Here is a 20,499-nt window from a genome sequence, read left to right as displayed (position 1 = left end):
CAGTGCAGAGGTACCGGGTTCGATTCCAGCTCCGGCCTCCCTGTGTGGAGTTTGCATGTTCTCCCCGGGCCTGCGTGGGTTTTCTCCGGGTGCTCCGGTTTCCTCCCACATTCCAAAAATATGCACGGCAGGCTGATTGAACACTCTAGATCAGGGGTCACCAACCTTTTTGAAACCAAGAGCTACTTCTTGGGCACTGATTAATGTGAAGGGCTACCAGTTTGATACACACTTAAATAATTTGCCAGAAATAGCCAATTTGCTCAATTTACCTTTAACTCTATGTTATTATTAATAATTAATGATATTTATCTTTGTGAAAACACTGATCATGTTAATGATTTCTCACAACAAATATATAGAAACAGATAAATATCAATATGCAACACTTTATTTTTATATTTTTCAAACATTTGAAAATGATCACTTCTACAACAGTATTATGAAATCACAATATCCCATTTTAACTAGCTAGCCACTAACATTTTTTAACAAATCATGAATTACTTTGCACCATGTTTGTACAAATAATAACTCATGTAAAATACAAAAATCAACTCTCAAATTTTTAAATAAATCATGTCACACTTTGAACTGGACACCAAATCTGTTAGCTGTTTCTATGTCAATTAGTGGGAAGCCTGGCATTGCATGCTGTTAACCAGTGTGTTGTACTCTGGTGTGTAACTTGACACTGCAACTCTGAGTGAGTCTTGCAGATGTGCATCAGTGAGGCGTGTTCTGTGTTTGTTTTTGATTAAGTTCATGTCAGAAAAGGCGGATTCACAAAGATAAGTTGAACCAAACAGGCTTGCAACCTTCATAGCTGCTGCGCATACACCACTGTACTTTTCTGTGTCAAGAAGGCACCAAAAGTTTGGTGCAGCCTGATGGGCTTTGAGGTGGAGGTCATTTTGCAGTGTTACAATTTCAATCTCCACCTGTTCAGCATCCAGGCTGAATGTTGCACTTAACTGCTCAGCAATACATGATATGTCCACGTTCATGAAAGGGTTAGAAATGAACGACACACATGGCTCAAGCTGATCCAGGTCACAAAACCTGTTCTCAAACTCTTGACCAACTCTGTTTATGACCTGAGAGTACTTTTCTGCAGCTTTGTCAAAAGCCTCAGATGCAGAAGCATTGTCTTTCAGCACCATCTGCACAGAGGGAAAGTGCAGCACTTTTTTTCTCTGTAAATGCACAGAGAAAAGGCTCATCTTAGCTTTAAATGCATTTAAAGCACTTATCATATCGGCAACAGTCTTACCTTTGCCTTGCAGCTCACAGTTCAAACTGTTCAGTTTCCCAGTAATGTCCGTTAAAAATGCAAGGTCATCATCATTACTTCTTTGACAACATCCCCGTCTGTAAATGCCTTCTTTTTCTTAATCAAGAATTGCGTAGCTCTAAACGAGGCTTCGGTTGCTTTTTGGGAGTTTTTAACCGGTCTAGTGAAAAAAGACTGCCGTTTGCACAAAGCAGCCTTTAACTCACGGGCTTTCTCTGCTCGCAGTGCGCTGCCCGGTGGGTAGTTAGCGTGGTAACTTGTGTGACACGTAGTGAAATGTCTCTCCACATTGTGCCGCTTTGCTACCGCCACAGTTGCCCCGCAAATGAGACACACGCAGGATCCTTTCACAGTGGTAAAAAAAAACTCTCCCTCCCATTCGTCGTGAAAATGATATGTTTTCTTTCTTTTTTCTGCCATTTTTTGGGGTAACTCTTCTCCTCAGTTTCGTTGCGTCTGCTAGCTTGTTTGTATGAGCGCAACAAACGCTATGAACTATACTAGGTCAGAGTTCATTTATATTAAACACAAAAAACATTTTAAATTTTAAGTGTTTTTATATATATGTTGTCATTTGTAAGTTACATGCAAGTCTGATTTAAACAACAATAGCAAAAAAAAAATTAAATAAAAAATAGAGGCAGCTCACTGGTAAGTGCTGCTATTTGATCTATTTTTAGACAAGGCCTGCGGGCGACTCATCTAGTCCTTACGGGCGACCTGGTGCCCGCGGGCACCGCGTTGGTGACGTCTGCTCTAGATTGTCCCTAGTTGTGAGTGTGAGTGCGAATGGTTGTTCGTTTCTGTGTGCCCTGCGATTGGCTGGCAACCGATTCAGGGTGTCCCCCGCCTACTGCCCGAAGACGGCTGGGATGGGCTCCAGCACCCCCCGCGACCCTAGTGAGGATCAAGCGGTTAGGAAGATGAATGAATGAATGAATGAATGAATGAATTTTGAAGATGTTGGCGACAAGAAAAAAAAAACATTTGCTACATTGGCGAACCTTCGCAACTTTCCGGCTCAGTGAGAAACGACCTCTAGGCCCACTTGCACAGTATTCAAATAGTGATATGTATATATATTTTACATTTGCTTCTATTAATTGTCCCGATGTCAGCTGGGATTGGCTCCAGCAAGGGTAAGCAGTGCTGAAAACTGGTGGATATATTAATTGGCATGCTGGTAGTTTTTGCACTTTCAACATTTATACTCAATTTTGGCAATAACTAAGGTAAAATCACTCATTTTATAAATTCACAGTCATCCATTGTTTGGAGAATCTTCGATGGGCCATTTTGCCCACTGAAGGAATTCCTGAGGCGCTTAAAAGTCCTCTTGCCTGCTCTTAGTGAATTTCACCTTCACTCTCTTAAGATACTTCAGGAATAGCTCTTATCTTTGAAAGGATCGGCTCTTCACTTTCAAGAGAAATTCTAAAAAAAACAAAACAAACCATCATGTTTCTCAGACTTTTCTTAGAATTGACCCATTATAGGTTCAATGCTTTGCATGAAGAATCTTGAGAAATCCAGCCCCAGGTTTAGCTGTGAAGTTCCTGGGCAATGCAGTTGCAGAGTGTATAGCATGTCTGCCTCACAGCTCCAAGGTTCTGGGTTCAAATCTCGGGCACCAACCTTGTGTGGAGTTTGCATATTCTCCCCCTGTGCCTGTGTATGTCCCCCATTAGGCAGAGGAGATTTGAACACACAACCACAGAACTGTGAGACAGATCTGCGATTCACATTTCTGTATCGTTTGAGTAATAATGACAACAGCTCCCATGAAAATTCATCGTTGAATGTTTATTACTCGGCTGAAAGAAAACAAAACTAAACAAATCTGTATATTCAGCAGATGCAATTAGTACAGAGGATCATCTTGTAATCTTTAACATATTATTTGGAATTCAACATTTCTTATTTTACTGATGTGTTTTTTTTATATTCAGCAAAGCCACGTGCGTCACATTTCACCAATGGAAATCAATTGAGCTAATATACACGTAGAGCTTTGACTTTTTTTTCAAATAATGAAACAATAAGCATATACAAAACGAGCACAATCAAATATGAATCCAAATCAGAATTTGAATAAATAAAAAAATTAAAAAATGAGGCTGCAGGATGTTCTTTCAAATCGCTTACCATTTATCTACTTGCCAAGGTTTCCCAAAAAGGGATTTTACCAGCAGATGTGCTAATAAAATGAGCAGCTGCCGAAAAAAAAGGTTGCGTTTCACTTCCTTTACATGCTAACAAGACCATTGGTGTCGTCGTCAGTTAGCAGCACAAAAACAAAATGCGGCTAGATGAAAAGCTCCTTGCCAGCAGGGTGGGTATTCATTGCTGATCAATAACAAAACTCTTCTGCCATTCACCCGCTGTCAATGTCCTCTGATTTATCAACTTTGACTTTTGCAAGCTTTTAGTCAAGCTAGTTCGTAGTACTTCCCCGTCTTAGGATCAAAATAGCAGTTGAGGCATGGATCATAGAGCAGATTTAAATACTCGTCTTCTACCTCCTCTTCCTTTTCAGATTCGTCCCCTCCTGCGGTGAAGCAAGTTCATCACTCGGCAAGGTTATTATTATTATTTTGTTTTTTTTATGCAATTCACAGCGTAATGAACAAAAACAAGCACGTCTAACAATATCGTCAAGATGCTCATTGTCTGCAACATTAGCCCGCACAACAATAATATCTGAAATACAGACGCCTATAATTAACAACGCATTTATTATTGAGGTGGCAGCGGTGGAGAACTGCACGGCATCATACCGAGATGTTTCCACTATATTATTTAGTCTCTCTCACGTAGCCAAATAGCGTAAGTATGCGTCACCAATTCGAATGAATAAAACAGCATGTCAAATAGACACTCCCATCTGATTCTTGCTGAGGGGGAAACAAGGGCAGGCGGTGTACTACTACCGATACCACGATGAATTGCGATCACTGCGGCATCTGTAAAGCTGTAGCAAAACATGCCAACAATTACACCAACAGAATTAGCAAACATGACGTGCGGGGACCATAATCTGCTGCTTTCTACTGTTTCTATCAGCGCTCAATAAAGAGCTTAAAAGTACATCAGTGTGACTTTTCTGTGTGTAAGGGCATGACGATATGTGTAGTGTCAAAACACATTTGAAAAAAAATGGATTTGCCTACGAAAAAAACAAAAACTAAAGAATACAGCGAAGCGCCAACATTCAACCGCGATGGAGCGGTGGGAACGCACAAGAGCAGTTCTACTCATAGCCTCTGCGGCGAAGTGTATAAATGTACGCTATATTTTCCAGGCACGTTTAGGTGATAAGAAGGCGAGTAGACTCTCCCAAGTGGAATAAAAGGAGAGTCATGTGGGGTGACCTTCAGACTCAGGTGGATTTAAAAGTTTTCTGCCATTTTCTCACCCCTCATCAATCAAGAGTTGAGACGCGATGAGTGACGAGGACCTTACGAAGCCGTAAAGAGCCCCCCTGTAATCCTCACGACTTTAAAGCACACCAATTTGGCTGTTCAATTGACAGGCAGTTAAATGCTAAAAAGGTTATGGAAGGCTCCGGGTGGAACATTTTATCTTATCAGAAGTTGGGCGACGATAATGAAAACTAATTATGAGACACATTGTGTAAAGGGTTTAAAAAAACGATGTTGTAAACTGGAAAGGTTTCATCAATTAACCTTGTCGGTGTGTCTGGGGGGGGCGGGTAAAGACCTGTAATGAGCCCCGTTTGTTTTGACCTACACAGGACAGAGAGCTTCACTCTCGTGGGGTTTTTACTCCTAATTACAGTTGTGTGCGCATTCCCATCATGCTTTGCTGCGCTGTTTAGTGTCTTGAGTGTTTCCATCAGTTCACCGCGCGCGCGTGCTAACGTGACGGGGGCATGTGGGATGCGTCGTCTCCCTTGACCTCGACAGACATAAAGAAGTGACGAGTGCGGAACGACCAACTTTCAGGTTTACTGTACCTCTGATTAGAGCCTGACGATGGTTACTTGTGTTCTCTGACATGCTCTTGTTGCTCGGAGGCAGAATGTGGGGGCTGAGTACGTCCATCCAGTCCCTGGGAAAAGACCATAAAGGATCACAGCCATGACAACACGCGCCATTACACTCGTCATCCCACCGCAGCGCCCGGCAGATCCGAATTGCCTCTTTGACACGCTAACAATGAAATCCCCATCATCGTGCAGCGTCCCAGGCCTAACCAGTGGTCCACTGTCCTTGGGAGCCCCCTCAACGCTTGGCCTCGCCAGCCGCCGCGTTCGCCCAGCTATCATTTGTTCCGTCCCGGCTGGCGCTGCGACTTTAAGCCGACAACATTCTGACCCAGATAGCTCCTCTCAACCTTGCCCGTCTTCTGCGAGTTCTTTCTCCACGCGAGCGAACTCTCCCAGGTTTCAATTATACATAAGTCACTGCGCAGTGTTTCAACACGACGCGTCTCCGGAGGAAATGTGACTTGGCAGTGCGGCAGAGATTAATCTTTTGAAACATAATTCACATCAGTTGCATAATCACCCATTTACATCTTTTGCCTCTGGACAAAGCATCTCATAAAAGCACATCATAGCATCTTTAATGAGGAAACGATAACCTCTGTATGTTTTAATATTCATCTGGCTGCGGGCAAATCAAACATCCATCACGTCAGCAACAACAGCGAGGATGGGTGGTGCCACTCATTTTGATCTAAGACTTGTTCGCATAAACTTAAAATAGGATGGGGTTGGGGGACAAGTACAACAACTTATTGACACCAGATCTGAACTTGCCAGTCTCCGTTTACCAATCTAATGAGATCTAATACAAGAGCCGTAGCTGTAGATAATGATGCTTGGATTGAAATTACCGTACATGTCTTTACCGTATGACAAATGCCTTGGAAAAAAAAAATGCCTGAAATTATTCTCATTCATCCAGATCATTTCATTCACAAGGTCAGAACATTCCTGTTGCGATCAATTCAATGCTCTGAGAATGCACAAAGAAAATAACATCGCTCGTGATGCTTTGTCATATGCTACCGAGAACTCCGGCTCCAATAATAACGCAATTGTTGCCAATCAAATTATTACCTCGATAAATGCTTGATTTGAGATTTGATGGTGTAAATGCCATTCATGGGTTTGTATGCTGGAAATATATAGGCTAATCAATTTTCCTTATCACGGTCTGCTTGCATCAGGGCCTAGCATGACATTGACCCCCAACAGATCCAGCAGATGGAGCTAGTTTAAAAAAAACAAACAAACAAAACGACTGTATCACACAAAATAGTCATTCATGGAGATTTTTAACCTATGCTGTGCCATACTAATGAATTATTTGAATTTTTAAAGGGGGAGTGTGCAGTTTAAAAAAAAAGATCGGGAACGGATTTTAATAGTACTAATTAACTAAAATAGAAGCTGTTCTATTGACTGAAACACAGGCAACAGTCATTTAACAATTAAATGAATGTGTTATGTATGTTCTTTATCCCCGGGGGAGGACGCAATTGTTCCTAGGTCTTGAGTTGAAGGTTTGGCAAACCCTCTAATTGACTGTATTTGGGTACCTAATGAGAATACATCCCTCCATATGTGTAATTATGCTCTGAATACGTCCACGTCGAACTGTCATCGCCCGAATCCGCGAGCAAAACTGAAAATTGGACTTGAAATTGTCCAGTGGGACTTGGCAGTGATTATTGACATTCAGCTCTTCCAAATCTTTCCAACTGAAACAACATCAAGGCCACTCTCTTTATCACCCTGGCAATTACTTAAAAAAAAAATCAGACGGAAGAAGAGAATGTGAAGAGGCATTTTAGGAACGTATTTAAAAAAAAAAAGCTCTGGCAACACTAAACACGGCAACAGAAGCATTTCAACTGTCTGGAAAACTGTTCTCCTCAGAGAGGATGCCTTGCAGGACGCTCCAAAAACCCCGCATGACGGATCCCAACAGTAGCACGGTGTCAGCATTCAATACCTAAAAGAAGAGGGAATGGAAAACCAGCCACGGAAGCTTTTCATCAATATGTAAATCAAGGCCTGCTTCAAAGTAAAAGAGAAACAACAACGCCGAGACTGGAAGGTGTTTGAGGTACTTGTCAATAGCAAATATTCAATCCGGCAAGGAGAATCCCCAGCCCCACTGGGTATTCAAAACAACCCAGGGACAAATAAGCAAGGAAACATACTGAGGAAACCATCTAAAACTGTAAGCCCATACATCATTGCACTGCTTTTCATCAATAAATCAAAAGTATTCCCGTGGAGGAGGGTGAATTTGTCCATGATGCAACCCCTTTGTGTTCTTTTGTAACATGCTACACGCTCGTGATGCGGGCCAGATAGGATGAGGGACAAAAGCACAAAGCAAGTTCTCCATCCATTCTTGCTCGACTCCTAATCTGCTGCCATTGTTAACCCGTAACGCGCGGAATTAATGGTAGCCTGGAGCGCCTTGCTGGACAAGACTTTGTCTGAAATCAATATTTATTCTCCTCTTCTCCGAGAGGTACTTCAGTCTAAGGATGTTAATTATTCTTCCAGGAAGATGTCTCAAACACACTTGAATTTTAATGAAGGTTACAGTTAACACCATTCAATCCGCTTTGCCTTCGCAATTAAGAGTAGACCTATTGGCTGATTATTTATTGGTTCGTGGATCTGGTTGTTGATTCATGAAGATCTTTTAATAGTCAAGGAAAGACGGAATGTAACCAGCGTGTGATTCCATTTCAACGAGTGTAATTTGTGGCCTGAGGAAGAACATGATCCCGGCTATGAGTAGATGAGCCACAACTCGGCAGGCCTTAAAGGCTCCGCTACATCTTCTGGGTATAATTATCCTGTTCGTGGGGCACTGGCGCGGAAACAGAAGCTCAGAACAAACGGAGAGCTTCGCCTATCCCTTGATTGCTTGAATATATTACATTGTTGCTTTGGGATAGGAGTTTAATTTGTTACGTGAACATGCTCGTGTGAAAAATCACTCAAATCTGAAATCATTCATTCATTCATTCATTCATCTTCCGAGCCGCTTGATCCTCACTAGGGTCGCGGGGTCTGAAATCATCCTTCTCTATTGAAATGAATGCAAATGCCATATGAAAAATGTAACATAACTATATTCAATGGGAACAATATTATACAGTTTGTGCATCATGATTCATGAACATATGACCAAAAAGGTTCACAGCAACTTTAACCCGCAGAAAGCTGCTGCAATATTAGTCATTTTATGCAGAGGACAAAGAATATATGCTCGTGAGTAATGTCAGTCTTACACGTGCTACTGTCTTGTGTTCATGTTGCTGAAAATGTTATCACCAGGGGTGCGCATAAGCAGTGCGCCGGTGCGCATCAGCAGTGGAAATTGGAAACTCAGCTCCAGCTCAAGTCTGTCATCGAGCTGTTATGCATTAATAACTGGTCAGTCCAGCCTCAATTCACAATTACGCCAGCCGTCACAATGATTGCTTCCCAAGGCCAACTTAAAAAAAATGATATGTAGGGCATTGTACACGCCGGGGTTACTTGCTTTGCTTTTATTTTGAAGTTGACCCTCACGGTGTGTTGCGTAGTAACCGATGCAACAATCTTGCAAAATTTCCATTATGCAAGAGAACCACAGGTTTGAAGATATTGTAGTTCATATTTGCATTTAGGTTTAAGAGTGTTCTGCATAAAAATATTTACTTTAATTGTGAGTTTTGAAGTATTCAGTTAGCGACTATGTTGTGTTCAGCTACAAACTTGGGTCACGTCCGTTTTGTAGACACAGACCTCCATGAAAAGCCTGATCCCGTGGTTTTTGAACATCAAAATTGACATATCTGTGGAAAATTTGATTTTTGTTGTGATTTTCATCCTGAATGCAAATAAAAAATACCCACTCCACTCCTGCTTTTTCAGATCTATCACAAAATAATTGAATTTCATTCTTTAAGGCATTGGCTTTGCCGTAAGTGTACATCAGATACACTTTTGTCCTCCAGTCAGTAAATTTTGTTTAGGTTAGGGTTTGGCTCGAAGCTGCGCAAACCTAATCCGAGGTGAAATGTGTCCATATCCCTGCAAATCAAGTTCTAGCCTTATATAGCGAGTGCAACTCAAACTTTTTGGATTTTGTCAAACTCTGCAGAGCAGAATTTGATTTCCATCATCATTTAAATAGCATTATAGCTGCCAGCGATGTGGTCTGACAGGCACGAAAGAAAATGGAAGGAAAATAATGTGCACTTGCAGGGGGAAAAAAAGACAAACAGCAGTTAAGGGAGAAGAAAAGAAACACAAAAGGCATTTATTTGCACTCATCTGCGAGGGAGATGAGGCCCCCGTCTGCATCTGACAGCTGACATTTAGCCTTAATTCTGCAGTCGGTTATCATGTGTTTCATTTCATTGTTTCATGTGGATGCAATGAAACACAAAGGCAGACCCCATCAAGGCAGGGAAATCGATTTATCTGCATGAATTGTAATTTTCTCTGCAATATTGTTTCTCAAGTAGATACGGGTTTTTATGCATTCGGAAACCAAACTTGACTTATTCTGATAATTTTTTTAACAAGTTCATTTGTTACAGAAGTGGGAATTGGCACATCATTGATAGATGTCATGAAAGTGTCAAATTCTAAGGTGTGTCTTTTAACAAACAAAAATATGAACATCAAGAGACAATTATGCCATGAGTACACACGTTACACTAGAATACATCTTTACAGTCATGTCAGTAGTACCTCGTTACATGTTTGGAGCTTGCTTACCTGGGGTTTGAGCACTGGAGTGCGTTCATTTCCTTCTGGTAGTGGTGACCCTGATTCTCTGGCTGGATCACAAAGAAAACAAGTTTTTTTAAACCCCTCCCCCCAAAAAAAATACTTAAAATGAAAGTTATTGATGGTGGTGGTGGTGGGGGGCTTGGGGGGGGGTGCTGGGGTGACAAGAAGGGAATATTGCGACAACAACCAAAAACTCTCCAACACCAAACACCCAAAATATTCTCATACTTGTATATTTATAGTCAGCTTGCAAATGGATGCAACGCAATCTTCGTGCGCGAGATTTCATCCTGTACTGCAGATGAGACAAATGCAGACACTCAACAAGGGTGGAAATTTTGATGTGGAGAGTAAAAAAAAAAAAAAAGTTGTATTCCAGTATCAGGCACACTCATCCCCTACCAGAAACAATAACACATTACCTTGTGCATCTTGGCCGAGCAAAGGAGAATATCATGACCCCAGGAGACTATTTAGGCTGCGTGGCTATGTAAAGGCGCTTATATTGCTCAACTGTGATGTAAACGTAGTCATACTGAGGTCGGAGTCCTCACAACGCTTGAGTCCATTTAAGTTCTCAGGGTGCATTGGTGCCTGATTTAACTGTGCGTACTCTTCTAAAACGGTACCCTGTGGAATTCTGCCGGAATTACGTCCTGATGAAGACGAGTGCCATGTAAAGGGGATGCATGGAGGGAATTCTTTTAGGGAGGTTATGGGTAATCTGACACGCCAGATGGTTTGTTTCAAAGAGCTACCTTGAGAAGGTCTTTTTTTGGAAAAGGGCAGATGCTCCAAAAAAAAAAACATTTTTAATGGTTAGCACGTCCGCTTTACAGTGCGGAGGTGCATGATTCGATTCCATCTCTGGCCTTCCTGTGTGGAGTTTGCATATCGCCCCGTGCCTGCGTGGGTTTTCTTCGGGTACTCCGATTTCCTCCCACATTCCAAAAACATGCATGGCGGGCGAATGGAACACTCGCAATCGTCACCAGGTGGGAGTATGAGGGCGGATGGTTGTCCGTCTATGTGTGCCCTGCGATTGGCTGGCAACCGACTCAGGGTGTCCCCCGCCTACTGCCCAAAGACGGCTGAGATGGGCTCCAGGATGCCCGCTACCCTTGTGAGGATGAAGCGGATTAGAAAATAGATGGATTGACGATGCAATGGTGTGACAATTGATATGATTACAAGAATACCATTATTGTCATTTATTACCAGAAATGTAATCGATTTTTTTTTATGTGCAATGTTTTCTGCATGCGTTACTCGGACTGACATACTGCAATGCCATTTGATATTTTGTGTTTATGCTGTACCATGAGAAGAAATCAATCATATTTTTTGCCGTCTTCAATTGAAGCCAAACGTGCAGCTCCATGTCGGTACCGTCATTTAAAAAAAAATTGCCATCTGCTGCTACATCTTATTCATTCGATCAGTGATTTCCACAACGTGGAGGAGCATATTGCTTCCTGCCCTTGTGTTAGCAAGTGCCATGAGCGAGCTCAGCCTTGTGGATATAAGTCAAGCCTGCATCTAAAATTGGACCTTGAGCATTTGCCCTCGCGTGTATGCATGTCGTACCGGGTGCACTGCCAGGGTTGCAAATGAGGACATTACTATTGCCGAACATATTTACTTAAGGAGTGACACCTGTATATTGTCTTTACCAAGTTATGGAACGGCACGCTTCACTGTTGTCTGGAAGATGGGGATTCCAACAACATGGAATCACCATCTTCCACCCCCCCCCTCGACAATCTCGAAACAGGGTCAATCCCAGTGCTAATGCAGCTATGCGATATGCTGTACCTGGATCTAAATCACGATCAAGATACCTGCGGTATGTCTCGAAATGGTAACAGGCTCATAAAATTAGCATTTGTAATGACCACATTCACTGGGGATCACACAGACGAGCCATTTGGGACTCGACGGGGCTGCACTCTTCCTTCCTAAGTGCAATGTGCTTATGCTAATCGACAATAGATCCAAATGACCTTCAAGGGCCTCTATAGCATCTTTGAATTCTAAAAAGACCATCGGGGATCATTTCAAATGACCTAAATAATTTCGAGCCGTGTGGGGAAATGCCTACTATTCAGCCAGTGTATCTTTTAAAGTGGTAAGAGCCCAATTAATGCGTTCCCATCTGCATAATCTTTTGTAATGCAGGAAACACACCAGGAAAAGAGGTGCATTCGTACTTTGCCGTAGCCGCGGATGAGGAGCTTGAAATGGAAATGAGCGAGCGTGCGGGTCAGCCGCGGTCAGTGAAATTATTCCAGATGGGAACTAGAGGGTCAGCGTAGTCGTCATTACCGACGGTAAGCGCACATGTGCACAATGCTGACTCGGATGAAAGTAGCTGAAGTCGAATCTTGTACAAACCACGGAGGTGTGCGTCCAGGTAGACGTGTCCTCACTGCTCAGGCTCATGCTGACGTTACACTGGTGGATCTGAGACGCACTGAGGCCCGAGGCTTTGTGCTCGTCTTCTTCCTCCTGCTCCCTTTTCAGACTGGCAAGCATCTGGAGCTCCGCATCATCCCCCCCGTGCAATTGCAGACTGTTGGCTGGGATTGAGTGCCAATCACCGCAGTCACCGGGCTGGATTGTGTCGTCTTCGTCCTTTGAAATAATTTCCCCAAAAACAAATCACTTATGCAGACTGACTCCGTCCAAAATGAAACGGCTTTGCATTCTGCCAACCTAATTCCGCAAAGCCTCCAACATTGTGTGGATCTCTCGCAACAGCAGACGACAAATACTCAAATATCAAAGGCTAAATGTTTTCTTTTCATAAGGCCATTTGAGAGAGCAGTGTAAAAATGAGCCCGGCTTTGCCCCGGTGTGAGTGGTGGGTCGGTGAATTAATTCTCATAAATAATGAACCGAGGCCCGGGGAGAACGAAATTCAAACACGTCATATTTGGATGACAGCCTTTCAGTCAAAGGCGTCACTGCATGCCGCCTGTCAGGAGCTGCCACAAATCAGCAGTCAGGCGCTCCAGCCATGACGAGGGATGCGAAGACGTGTCGCGACGCCGTTGTGTAAACGCCGGGAAGAAAACAGCCGTGAAACACATCTCCCTTCAGGGCCTCGCCGTCACTCGAGCTGACTATGCTGATATCTTGGATTCCTGCCTCCAGCTCGTGATCACACCATATAGTCTGATCCCTTTTCTTCATGACTTGACAATCCTTAAAATAAAATCAACACATGATCCCTACTCTCGTTGTTTTGCAAGCTTTCGCTTCTTTTGTCTTTCCATAACCACTCTCCTCAATATAAGCCAAAACAATGTGCCAATATGAATTCAGAGGATCAGGCTAAACTTGCAACGGGGTGGGGGTGGGGGGGGGGGGGGGGGGTTATTGCGTTTCATGCTTTATAGCGTATTATCAGCTAACCCTGCAACATCCTGTTTGGAATGGAATGTAAAATATGGAAATACTTACACCGTTCATTTGACTATCAGGCTGTTGATTTTATCCACACGGTGAGTTCAATTTATACTTCGCAATGGAACACAATTTCCAGGGCTCCAAATCAAAGTTAGGCGGGAGTGAAAAAACAAAAACAAAACCCCACTTGTAAATTTGTGTCACATCTCCATTGCCATCTTTGTGTCAAGGTGAGTCTTTTGTCAACCGCATTTAAACTGTTTGGATGAGCGTTGACGCTTCAGGCAGACCTTACCTTGAAAGGGTCATCCAGTGAGACTTCTTGAAGACGACTCCTTGACAGTGATACGCTGTTGTTCCAATCCGCAGCCCAGTTTCTTCCTTCTGCTTCACCTGAGCCACACCTCTCATCTTGTCTGGTACCAAACGTTGAATGACAGTGTCCGGAAGCCATCCGATCGTTTGCGAACGGCAGGCGCATTTCACTGGCAGCTGGACAAAGATCTTCCACTGATGCTGTTTGCTCAGTGTTTTGATCCTCAGGCTGAACTTCCAGTTCCAAATTTGGATCAAGACATTGGGAAATGTCAGGAGTAGAGTCGGACGGTAATGTTCGATGTGGGAATGCAGAGTAGCTCTTTTCCTTTTAAGAAGAACAGGAATTAGGTTAATAAAAAATTGCTGCTCAAGTTAAACCATCCATCCATGTTCTGCCGTGTTCAAGGTCACTGGTGAGCTGGAGTCTATTAGAGCTGACTTTGGACACAACACAAGTCCGGATTTTGTGAGCACGAAGCATAGAATACATTGATGGATTCAGATTGGAAGAACATTTCTTTCTCGCGTAACGAATGCACATCGACCGCGGTTGGTTTTTATTTAACACAGTGGCGTATAAGTAAATAGACAAAGCTGTAGGCTGAGCCGGGGGGCTTGGGGGGGAATGTTCACGGTTCTTCAAACGTGAATATAGCTGCCATCTTACAACACTGATGCCAAACACAATCCATTACAGGACGTTGCGGACTACAACTTGCGCCTGAGGTGAGTCGCTTATCATTAAGACAAAGCACAACTTGATTCACAGTGTAGAATTCGACCTTTGATTGCCAATGTTGACTAAGTAAGCAGCATTGTGCTTATTTCTTATACTGAAAAAAAATATGTGATCAGAGCATGTTTTCTTTTAATCATCACGGGTACATTTCTATGCTGGAGTATTCTTTTTCTTTTTTTTTTTTTAGGGTTGTGCTGCACATGAAAATACAATACTAGATGTCTGAGTCATACGCATAGAAATGAGATACCGCAGAGACCCCACTGACGCATAAACTGACTTTGTTTACTGGGATTAGAACCTCCCAGCAACATAGATGGTTAAACTGTTGACAATTGCAGAAAATAAACAATCACAACATTGTAACAAAAAAAAAGTACAGTTATGAGAACCCCAAAAAATCTGCCTTTTCAAGGGAAACAATGCTACCGTTTTGATTGAGGGCGGCCCGGTGGTCGACTGGTTAGCGCGTCGACCTCACAGTGCAGAGGTTGTGGGTTCGATCCGGGCTACGGCTTTCCTGTGTGGAGTTTACATGTTCTCCCCGTGTCTGCGTGGGTTTTCTCCGGGTACTCCGGTTTCCTCCCACATTCCAAAAACCTGCATGGCAGGCTGATTGAACACTCTCAATTGTCCCTACGTGAGAGTATGAGGGCGGAATGTTATTCTTCTCTGTGTGCCCTGCGATTGGCTGGTAACCGGTTCAGGGTATCCCTCGCCTACTGCCCGAAGATGGCTGGGATAGGCTCCAGCACCCCCGCTACCCTTGTGAGGATAAAGTGGATCGGAAAATTTATGTTTTGATTGACACTCCGTCTTATATTTTGACTCTCGTCATGTAGCTAAGTGAGGTCGACAAAATAATAGAAACAGCTCTCAGTATGACGCAGTGCGATCCCGCACTGCTTCCAAATGAAACTTCTGTGATAAATATATCACCTCGTTATGACCCCTTTGTGTCATTCAAAATTGAGCATTACCAATTGGCGAAAGCATGATTGTTGATACAGATCTCGTTATGGAGCTCATTGGATTGCATAAATCACAGGTGTCAAACTCAAGGCCTGGGTGCCAGATCCGGCCCACTGGGTCATTTTATGTGGCCCGCGAAAGCAAATCATGTGTGTCAACTTTCTAAAATCGGTACCGAAATGTGAAATTGTCATGTGGAATAAATAACGTTGAAATTTCGCAAGAATTTTGTTACCCAGTTTACACTCACTTGAACAAAAATGGAACAAACTATTATAATTGACTTGACTGATTTCAAACTAGTAATATCTTCATTTGCTGTCTAGAAGTAATAAATTTGTGGTTTCACTGTCATAACGGCCCTCAGAGGGAAGATGTAACTCCAAATTGGCCCGCGACTTAAATTAGTTTGACACGCCTGCTCTAAGTGATCGTAATTATGTGCCAGGTTGGTCTTCGTGTGGGTATAAAAGCACATACTTTTAAGTGAAGACGGCACAAGTGATTATTCTGCAAAAGGGCCGAGATCGGCACTTGAGTACGTACAGTTTCTCACACTGACTAATAGATGAAGCATAATGGTGCCGTGTTGTTGACAGACGGGCCATTCCACTGAAATCTTAAGAAGTCATTGTAATAAGCAGAATCCCCCCAGACTGGTTTGTGCCAGTTTTGAGCGGGAGAGGGAAAAAAAAAGAGTGAGAATCGTAAGAAGCGAATCTGGAGACATAAAATCGGCAAATGCGGTAGTTACTTCTCCGGAAACAAACACAAAGCTCCCTCAGCACGAAGAGTCTGCCTTGTCTCAGTTTCTTCTCTCGGCTGGCTCCATTTGCGGCGAGCTTTATTCTGAGGTGAAAGGTTATGATAAGCCCTTTGAGGCTTAAGCTTATCAGCGCCATATGTTCATTGCTTTCTCCTCCTTTCGATCCTTCATCATTCGACTTCAACTGCAAGCGAGTAAACAACTATTAATGAGTATTATTGTGGCCAGATTGCTTTGCAGTCTGTTACGATGTTGAAGGCGTATTAATATGCGCTATTGTTCAGACTTTTTTTTTCTTTTTTTCCACAATTGCATTTGCCGTTTTATGTACAACCGCGGCATAGCTCACGAGATCACAAGCAAAAAACGATCAGTGCTTTTAATATTTCTCTGTGTTTAAAAACAAGATGGCTCAAAAGAATTCCACGAACCTGACGCAACACCTTGAAAGATGAGTGAAGAAATGAGCAAGCTGTCAGAAATGAGTGAAAATCTAAATCAAGCCGGTGTGTAAGATAAATCGTGTGTGCTTTTCTCCACCATGTTGTCGGCTCAATATCAAGGAAAGCTCTTTGGATTGCAATGATTAAGTCATGTGTTGCAAACTGGTTTTACAACCACCAATGTTATTCTACATATGGTTTAAAAAACAGAGCTCTAATAAATGATTTAAATCAAACGTTTAGCAAATAAATGAACATTTTTATGAACAAAAAATTCTGAATGATTCAACGCAAATGTGTTAAAAAGTCACGGTGAATAGAACGACTGTACTGAGTTATTCTTTCGTCTACCACTAGAGGGAGCCCACATGGCACTTGCTGTCAATTGGTAGGACAAAGCAAGGGTGATCTATTGCTAGCCAATAAGCGATCAATGACTACTACTGTATGCAGCACCTAATGAATGTATACATTTTTATTCAATAATACTTATATGTCCTTCTGCCACGTTGTGCTATTATCTAAAGTGTGCCGGTATCTAATTAATTGTTAAAAAGTGTTGCACTGGATAAATATAAAGCTGCGTATTAATGAATTGATGTTACAGCGTTGATGTTACAATGAACAACATGTTTCTCAGCAATTTATATGAGTTTATAAGAGTGCACACATTGCCCTTCAACTCGTGTAGTGGATTTTTATCGAATTATTGAGATGTTGTGGCCTGCGCATGAATATACAAGTAGCTTTTATTTTAAAAAGCTGATATTAGATGCCAAGGTCTTGATGTTTTGGGGTATTGTCTCTATCAAAGGAAATCTTTGAGCATGGCACAGTTACTGATTTGCTAGACGTACTATTTGGCTTAACTTGATTAGAAAGCACAAAAACCCCCTCCACAAGTGTGGCTTCCGGTAAGTGCGCCCAAGGCTGGTTTAGTGCCACCAAACTAATTGGACACCTTCATAAATATTATTTTCCTTCAAGATTAAAGAAGTTTTGGTTTGTTTTATTATTATTGTTTTATATTTTATTATTAAATTAAGAATAAGAACTAAAACGCCATGCAATGTTTACAAAAGAGATCCCCCTCCACAAAGCAGTTGGCTTAATGCTGTGAAGTGCCAAACAAGCCATTCTTCATCCCAACACGTGATCACTTTTGTCATTATGCTCTAATATTTAGTTTGAGAGGCGCAAATGAACATGGCGCCATGCGTGCAGAGCAACATGGAAGGAAGTTAAACATTGTTCATTTGCTTTCACACTCCACGACGTAATGAGTGGAAGCCAGTTGGAAATCAGTTGCCATTAAATTGGAATTATAAGACTTATTAGAGCGTTTTAAATAAGTAAAAGCAATTAGCATTTCTTTGAAGACAGGAGGCTTTAAACTCAATTTCCTTGCTCAGCATAAAGAAAATGACTCCATAAATTTCAGAACCATTCATACATTATCTGATTGCAATAACCTTGTTGACATTTTAACTTTAAGTATAGTTCAGACTGGGAAATGTACAGTGTGAGAAAGCGCACTTAGAGTTAATGTGCATTTTGACAACACCAAACTATGCGAGCATGAAAGAGGAAGCAGTTTTGTTTTTCCCCGTGAATTACATTCTGACTGTACAATACGATGCCAGAATTGAATTAGATAAATTATTAAACCCTAATTGAAATACCATTAATACACTGAACCCTCTTAAAAATGTTTGAAATGTATTTTTTTGTTATTTTTAAATAAAAAGCCTGTTGTTGTGATGACAAATGAGATGAGTACACTGGCACTATTTCGCGTTTGTTTCAAATAAAAAAAAAGACAAGAAAAAGGCTGAAACACCGGTGTTAGAGCCATAAGGAAAATTTGGTTAAATTATAAATGCAGCCTTTTGAATAATTACAATTTAATGGATGCAAGGCGTTTGGTTTATATTTGATATTTTATTTAGAACAAATTTATTAAGAACATCGAAGTATCTGGGCTCCATTGGTTGTCCTGTTTTTAGTCTGTTAAGAGGCTAGATTTATGTAAACATCATTAGGAAGACAGTAGGGCATGGAGCACCACATTTTTTTGACCGTACTTCGTGTTTGCTTATTTCGTACTTTATGGGAACTGATTTCGTATTTCGTTTAAGTGTATTGTAGAATTTTTATTAATCCATTTGATAAAGCCTTAATTTGTGTTCAAGAAAATAAAGCGATTCATTTTTTTTTGGATTAACGATGGCGGCCAATGTATTCCTTGTCGTCGCCGTGGAAAGGAAAAGCCCGTCGAAGAAAAGCACGAGTCAAAAACCTACATGCCCTGCTGATGTAGCGACAAAAGGATAGTAAGTTTCCGCTCCAACCGGCACCGCTGCAAATTAAACGATAGAAATTCCTTGAGAGTAACACACACCCATGAATCCTATGCCCACAATTTTTGGGAAGCATTCGTAAGTATTACACTCCCCCGATATCCTGGTTGTTACCTCCTCCTAGGGCAACTGGGATAAGTCACCTCCAAAACAAGTCGAAAAAGAATCTCGGGCTGAAAAGTAAACAGGCACCAAATTCTTGGCCATCTTGCAATATGATAAAAAATCAACAGTGCGGCCTGTAATCCGGTTCGCCCGATGTATAAAAATGTATGAAAATAGAGCCGCTCATTGATATTGCGGCTAACAATCCGGTGCGCTTTATGGTCCGAGAAATGTGCACATTTCGAAATGAGAATTAGGGAGTCAACCAGCATCGTGGAAGGGATTTGTGTTTGACTTTGGACGTTCCGCTGCACATTGTTACGCCACTAAAATAAAAACGCCACGCTACAAATCGTGTGGCCCAAGGCAGCTGCTCATTTATGTCAAAGAGATAGTGAGCAATGTATCTAGCTGAAGAGGGTGCCTTTGTGTGTCCCCCCTACTCTCCCCTCCTCCCCAGAGTGAGCGTACCTCATCACTTTCACTGCCAATGAAATCATCTTCGGGCTGGGCTTCACCGCGTGTCCCATTTGGGCTTTGAACCTGATCGCCTCTCATCTCCGTCTTCCGCTCACCCCGGCCTTGGCCTCCTTTGGGTGAGTGGGGCGGGGATGCGAAAGTGAACACCTCCTCCCGCAGAGTGAGCCGCAGCTCGGGCTCATCGTCATTACTCTCCCAGCAGCTCCGGACCTGCGGGTCAGGAGAGGAAGCGGGCTGGGTCGAGTCGGGGAGAGGCTGTGCCGGTGTGGTCGGAGGCGATATGGAACTTGCGCCCGGTGAATTCAAACTGCTTTCGTCTAGAAGAGAAGATGATTTGACAAGAGAGAAAAGACTGAAGTATTTAAATCTAAAATAAATAAATAAATAAATGACAAAATGAAGGATATATATATAAATGTGATAAGACTCACAGGGTCTAGAATAGAGGATTCAATCTATTGGAACGCAGTCTTCACTTCCGCTAACTCGACTGAGAAAAATGGGAGCGTATTATTTAATTACGTCCAACCTTAAGAAAAAGCTGCAAGCATTCATGTGTGCACATGAGAGACGCTCGGCGCTCAAACTCCACAGCGGGCCTGAGCTCAAACATGGGGGCACCTCTCGATATGAATGAGCAAGCACGTTTCAACCTCTCGTCAGTATAATCGCTTCCTCTAATTGCCCACTGTGTGGCAATCCCTGGACCCGGGAGATGTCACTCTGACTTTTATTTAACGTGCCACATTACCATTAATGAACTAACTACTGTGAGCACGATTGGCCAAAGGAACTCGCAGCTCCGGAGGAGCGGCTATATATAAATTGT

General features: G+C 42.4%; 1 protein-coding gene across 1 annotated transcript in view; it reads right to left on the bottom strand.

Annotated features, from left to right (window-relative positions):
- Positions 1-3,082: 3,082 nt before the first annotated feature.
- The window catches only part of cfap20dc (CFAP20 domain containing), a 28,212-nt gene continuing 10,795 nt past the window's right edge, over positions 3,083-20,499 (bottom strand). Inside the window, exons 12-17 of the mRNA XM_052075458.1 lie at positions 19,662-19,987; positions 13,783-14,130; positions 12,471-12,710; positions 10,062-10,123; positions 5,271-5,365; positions 3,083-3,842 (exon numbers count right to left, since the gene is read on the bottom strand). Coding sequence (XP_051931418.1) covers positions 3,724-3,842; positions 5,271-5,365; positions 10,062-10,123; positions 12,471-12,710; positions 13,783-14,130; positions 19,662-19,987 — 1,190 coding nt within the window. The 3' untranslated portion in view covers positions 3,083-3,723. The remainder of the gene's footprint in view (positions 3,843-5,270; positions 5,366-10,061; positions 10,124-12,470; positions 12,711-13,782; positions 14,131-19,661; positions 19,988-20,499) is intronic.

This window comes from Hippocampus zosterae, chromosome 9 (genome assembly GCF_025434085.1).
Source record: "Hippocampus zosterae strain Florida chromosome 9, ASM2543408v3, whole genome shotgun sequence".
NCBI lineage: Eukaryota > Metazoa > Chordata > Actinopteri > Syngnathiformes > Syngnathidae > Hippocampus > Hippocampus zosterae.
Note: the sequence above shows the minus strand (reverse complement) of the source record. Positions and strands in the feature narration are given on the sequence as shown.